This window comes from Ambystoma mexicanum, chromosome 8, assembly GCF_040938575.1.
Source record: "Ambystoma mexicanum isolate Mex_15411 chromosome 8, UKY_AmexF1_1, whole genome shotgun sequence".
Taxonomy (NCBI): Eukaryota; Metazoa; Chordata; class Amphibia; order Caudata; family Ambystomatidae; genus Ambystoma; species Ambystoma mexicanum.
The window spans coordinates 663,945,481-663,951,480 of NC_090929.1; the positions used below are offsets into that span (position 1 = coordinate 663,945,481).

The following is a 6,000-nucleotide window of genomic DNA, read 5'->3' on the forward strand; positions in this document are numbered from 1 at the left end:
CTCTCCACTACTACATGGATTGCATGTGTATGTCTAGTAGTAGGGGGTTCCTCCCCAGTGCTGCTCTCTGTGTGTTGCTGGGTGTCTTTCTAAGGATCTTAAGTGCATGTTGGCAAAGCGGTGGGTGCACGCTTGCTAATGGATAGGTTCTTGGGTGAGAGGTGGGCCCCACAACTCGTTTCCATATAAGAGAATTTACTGTATGTTGGAATCATACTTACCCAGAATCTAGGTCCAGTCTGAACAGGTTACATTCTAGGGAAGGGTAGGCCCCTAATCCTTTCTCAGACTCAGTCAATTTCCTTTTTGGAAGTCTGCAAAATAAGCAAGTATTTTTCCTTTGGGGGTTTTGTGGCTGTACTTGTCTTCTGGTGTTTAAGGTCCAGTGGACTAAGGTAGCGATACCCCTGGTGGGTGCAGAGTACCCCGCTCCATGGATAAGTGCAGGTTCCCTGAAACTTCTAGGATGGTGATTTGGGGAAGTATGAAAGCACATTAATGTCACATAACCTATGTGGTCTGCTGTTCTGTATTCAGGGAGACATCCTATCTGACTCCTGTATAAATACCTCTCTCTGGGAGGGGTGTTTGTGTTATTTAGTGGAGGCTGCTGCAGAAGAGCTTATTTATTTTGCTCCATACTCGGATAGACTGCAATAGTTATTTGGGTGGAGGTGGTGACCACTTGTATGCACTGGTGGGGCTGCACCTCTGCCCCCCCAGTGGGAAAGTGGCCACTAAATGGGAAATGGTTGAATAGTTGTGTTGGGGCCTCTTGTAGTTTTGCTGTGCTCAGGTTTAGCATCTGCCCTAATATGGAGTATATGCCAAGCATTGGTCTGTGATTCCCACTCTAGACCCTCCTCTGCAGTATTGATGCACTCGGCTCAGCCCCAGAGGTGTGTTGTGCTCCCATCATCTCCGCCAATAGGTACTGCCATTAGAACACCTGCTTAACTACATTATGCGACAGAGGGTAAGGTTCAATGAGGTTTGTCGTGGTTAATCACTGAATGTGCACATTCACTCTTCGGCCTCTCTGCCGAGACTGCCACTAGCTGTGCCCAATGTAAAGGTGGCGTTCATGTGAGTAGTGAGTGCAAGAGACTGCATCGCCCCATATAACCCATGCATCCAGTCCCACAGCGGCAGGACTTCTGCCCTTGTGTACAGCGTCCATACATCACAATCAGAAAAGATCAGGAACACCTTATTATTGTACATTTCTCTTTATTGAAATGTGTCATTTCTGCACAGTTGCACATTTCCCAAGTGTGTAACACTTTCCTTCCTCTACAGGGAAAGGGAAGAATCACATGAGAGCAGCACAATGTCACAGACATGTCACACATCTGGGATAAGAGGATGAAGCAGGCATTCCTGGATCTGATGCAGAGAATGTTTCCATCACATGAACTAAATCCTGCATTTTATTCAATACCTGAATGAGCTCCTAGGATAATCCCAGCCCTAAAGACATTGGAGCAGAAGCGGGACAGGCCCACTCTCAGTCACTGAGATACACATCCCTGGCAGGGGGTCCCCCACACTGAACACCTTTACAAAAGATAACACACCATTGTATAACTTACATACCTGGTGCTAACATTGCTTCTATAATGAAGAATCGACACTGGGGATAATGGTTTCTCATTTTCATCCTTCAACAATGAATGATACACTTTGAGAATACAGAATACATGTGCACATTGTCACATACATGTTCAGAGATAATTCACATTTCTCCAAAAGAACAGAAACACACTTTGCCTTCTCAGAAGGCAGGGATTTTGTGGCACATTTTCATTGAAAATACTGGATTTCAAAACTGATATATAAACAAGGTCATGACCCCGAATCACTCAGGTTACTAAATAACTGATCATCATAGATTAAGCACATATCTATCAACATGGATGTTAAAGGCATGCAGGTCTCCACCAAGATTCAAATACAAGACGTGCATATCACAAAGGAACGTGTTGCTCATCACTGCAAATAGACACAATAACCGTGCATTCACAGTGTGCAGTGTCCATGTCCTGGGGGTGTATTATATGTATATTTGTGCATTGCACATTTCAATGAACTTCTTAAATTGAAGTAAACGTGATAACATCAGACCATGCAATGACACTTTAAGATTGCAGTGTATACAGATTATAATCTTTTTAAAATGTGTTGACCAGCTTCTAAAGCAAAGATACTTTTCTGCACCTATTACCATCGTTCAACAATATCCTATTACACTTTGTCCACCCTACAAGGATCTACTGACTCTCACAATGTCCATCCTATGAGGATATAATATTGCAGAGTGTCCATCCCACAGGGATATAACACACCTCCTCACTGCCCTCCTGGAATTGCAGTAAACTTGCCCCGGGCACAGCACGGCCGGGTACAGACATGAGAAGGAATATTCTCCACTCAGAGAGGCCCGAGGCCAATAAACAAGTCCCAGCTTCCCCCAGTATCAGAAGAAAAGTCCATGGCCGCAGCCCCGGCATTACCAGGGTCTCCACGGGGCTGTGGGGCTGTCCTGGGCGGGCTCTTTAGTGCTGCTCGGGCAGGACGCAGGCCGAGAAGGACACACAGCCTCTGCTGCAGCCGCAGGTTTATGGAGGGCGCTCAGGAGCTTCACCCGGGTCTCCATGGGGGCTCCATGGAGGGAGAGGAAGTGCAGAGTGTCCTGGAGGCACCTCGAGAAACCTTCACTGGCGGCCATTGCTGAAAGGAAATAGAAGAAGGACATCAATGATTTGTATATTTGACATTGTCTGAATAAACAGGATAACATGTATTTTGAAGAACAAGGCATTAACACAAATGTAAAATAAAATGATTATTGCCCGGCTTGATACTTTTCAACATTTTCCTTCCCTAGACAAAGAGAAATGCTTGCTAAACATTTCGGAAGCACTTAATAACAAGCAGCCATAATGTTTACAATACTGTTCCCAAACCGTGATTAGCATTTAACTTCTACAGGCAGTTCATTTAATATGCTCAAATCATGGAGTAAACCGCGTAGAAATGCTTAAGGCATTATGAATGCTTAAAAATGTCTTTCATTTTGAGTGGGGGTTTTCCTCAGGTGCGATAGGAACAAATGATTCTGGAAATGTTCGCGGGACAGTGAGGCCAGAACCGAGGCTTAAGGGATGAATAGAAAGCGGGAGAGGGGTGAAGCAGAGAACCGGGGAAGGGAGCAAAGAAAGCATGTGTGGAGGGAGGTAGGTAGGAACGAACGAACGAACGAACGAACGAACGAACGAACGAACGAACGTACGTACGTACGTGGAGTGATGGATGGAAGGAGGGATAGGTGATAGCAGAGGGATGGAGGGAGACAAATGATGAAATTGGCGAACGATTCATAGTTTGGGAGGTCGAGGGGAAGAGTGACAGAGGCAAGAGGGTAGCGTTATAGGGGTTAGAAGGTCGATATCAAAGGGTGTCAAGACACCTACGTCCCACAGTAGGGGGAGGGCAGTCTGTTCTGACTAAATACATTAAATAGAAGTTTAACAGGAGTAAAAAAGCGTGCAAAACTAGGTTTTCTGAGGCACACAGCCACAGCTGCATCTTGAGATTGTTACACAAGGTCCCATATATGTATCCCCCACTCCCCTGCAATATTACCCATTCCCTTTCAGGCCTCTCACCTGCTGCTGCTGTCTGCACGCGCTGGGCCAGGGCTCTCACGGCCATTTGCAGGATATCCGCTTTCTCTGCTTTGGGCGGAAGCTCCCGGTCCCCAAACTCTCTCTGCAGTAACATCCTCAGCTGCTCAATGCTGCTGTTTATCCGCTCTCTCCTCATCTTCTCAACCGCCGGTTTCCTCAACTGCAGAAACAGAAAGCGCGCCTGTTACTAAATGCGTCACACGCGGAGCGATGGCGGATATTTGGAAAACGCTCCAAAAAGTCCGAATTTAACGTTAGCGTAAAATCTTGCAAATTACGCTGCATGTATAACAATGTTGTTGCATGTTTACATGCCTATATTTGCAGGTTCTATTTCAGGAAGTCATATTATCTATCGTTATTTTCCTGCCTCTTACCTTTCTAATGCCTCTGCCCTCGAGCTCCTGCCCATACAGCTCCAAGGTGCAGAAAGGCGCCATCCTGCCCAGTCTGGGGTGAAGGGCTGGTTCTCTGTAGTGAGGCCTCAGTGATCTGAAGAGCTCCCTCCCTCCAGCCCTATTTATCCCCCTCAGCTGCAGGGAAATGTGTGGGGCTGAGGCTGGGGAGAGGTTCCCACACTCAGCAGCCAATCAGAGAGCAGCAGAAACAATAGAAGTGTGTCCCATTACAGAGCGAGAGGCAGGGGATCATCTGGGACCCTACACAATGGACCCGAGTGTGGGAAAGACCCGCCCCTCTAAAGTGATAAGTGACAAGGCTTTTATTTATTTATCATTTATAAAGCGCTCACACAGCCCGCAGGCATCGAGGCGCTGTTACAGGAATTGTTTGTTTTTTCTTAGTTGCGTAATTGTGTTTTTTTTTGTCTTAGTTGCGTATTTATAACGCGCTTAAACACCAGAGGTGGAACCTGTTGTTGCTTCGTGTCGTCTTGCTTCCAAGACGCGCACGCTGCCGCTGAGCTATCCTCCCGGGACGTGTGTCAGAGGGAGCCCTGGGCACCTGCCACCAGATAAACACCGCGTGCCATAGACATAGGTGGAGGAAGTGTGTGTGTGGGGGCGGAAGGTGGGTTCAAGGGGGGTGCAGGGCTGTTGCGAAATAATGCGGAATTCTTAGTAGTGCAAATATAACCAAGAGCACGGATGAGCCATACACTAGTTGGGTATACATGTTAATACTCCGAGGATATCAAAATAATATGGGAGAGTCAGACATTTAATAATAAAACCCTTCTCACAAATCATCCAGACGATGTTTACTTTCAACTATTTGCTCTTTTACCACCATAGAAGTTAAACGTTCCTTTTTTAAGAAATAGATGAAGGCAATGTACAAAAAATGGGTCACGAACACGCTTTACGCACGCGAAGACATATGCATGCAAGCGTGTAGTGCTGACTGGACACTTTCCATATATTGTTGCACGAATGGAACTTTAAGTTAATTTTTAGCAAGTGCAGATCATAGGTTTTATTGGAACGCAGACCAAATGACGCAGTTACTCCTCACCTCACCCGGAAGTTCCGTCCTCCTATCAGGGACTCAGTGACGTCAAACGAGGAAAATGTAATTTCACATATTCCGGCCTCAACTATACAATGACCTGTAACCCTACCGCCGGATACAGTTGCAACAGGTGTGCACATCCATTACCTCCACGTCCACTCTTCCTCGTCACAGTACTTACCTCATGAGGCCCCTGCCTCCGACACAGGATCTTCTTCTAGGGGTGAGAGGGGGTCTGTGCTTGCTGTTTTTCCCCTCTCCTGCTGGTATGGCCATCTTGGCGTTCCATTGTGGGTCAGCATGCCGTCTCCTTGGTGTGCCTTTTGTTTTGCGAGGTGGTATGCCGGCGCGAGGACATCACGGCCCGGGTCCTGCAGGGCCCCGGATGCAGTAAGGAGTTGGGGGCTTTGTGAATGTATGTGCCCTGATTCTCCTGCTGTTGGGGCCGTGCAACAACATGCCTCCTGTTTGATGGTATTCTCCCGACGTTGCTCCGGAGGCGGATGGGCTCCTCCTCTGGTGGGAGGTGCAGCCTTGCCAGGGGGATTGTTTTGTTTAGTTTTCCCTCTTGGTTGGTGCCTTCTGGAGGGGTACCCATTAGCTCAACAGGTAGAGCATGGGGCTACCAGCTACATGATGCAGGGCTCGAGCCACCTCTCAGTCATGTGATGTGTATGTAGATGGCGAGTTAGTGGTGTGTTTGTGTCTGTGCTAGCCATGGGTATATTTCTGCTGCACGCAGGGACCTTGTCCTGTCCTCTTCCTCTGAACTGCGCGGGGGACGGACGAAGGAGATTGATTTGTTTTCCCTGGTCCGGCATGGAATTATGGAAACTGCTAA

General features: G+C 47.4%; 1 protein-coding gene across 1 annotated transcript; it reads right to left on the reverse strand.

Moving 5' to 3' along the window:
• Positions 1–1,202: 1,202 nt before the first annotated feature.
• Positions 1,203–4,188, reverse strand: LOC138472308 (transcription factor HES-5-like). The gene is made up of 3 exons (XM_069610433.1): positions 4,067–4,188; positions 3,669–3,849; positions 1,203–2,730 (listed from the first exon to the last, which is right to left on the reverse strand). The coding sequence occupies exons 1-3, from the start codon at positions 4,127–4,129 to the stop codon at positions 2,510–2,512; spliced, it is 465 nt and encodes a 154-aa protein (XP_069466534.1). The 5' UTR covers positions 4,130–4,188; the 3' UTR covers positions 1,203–2,509.
• Positions 4,189–6,000: the final 1,812 nt, after the last annotated feature.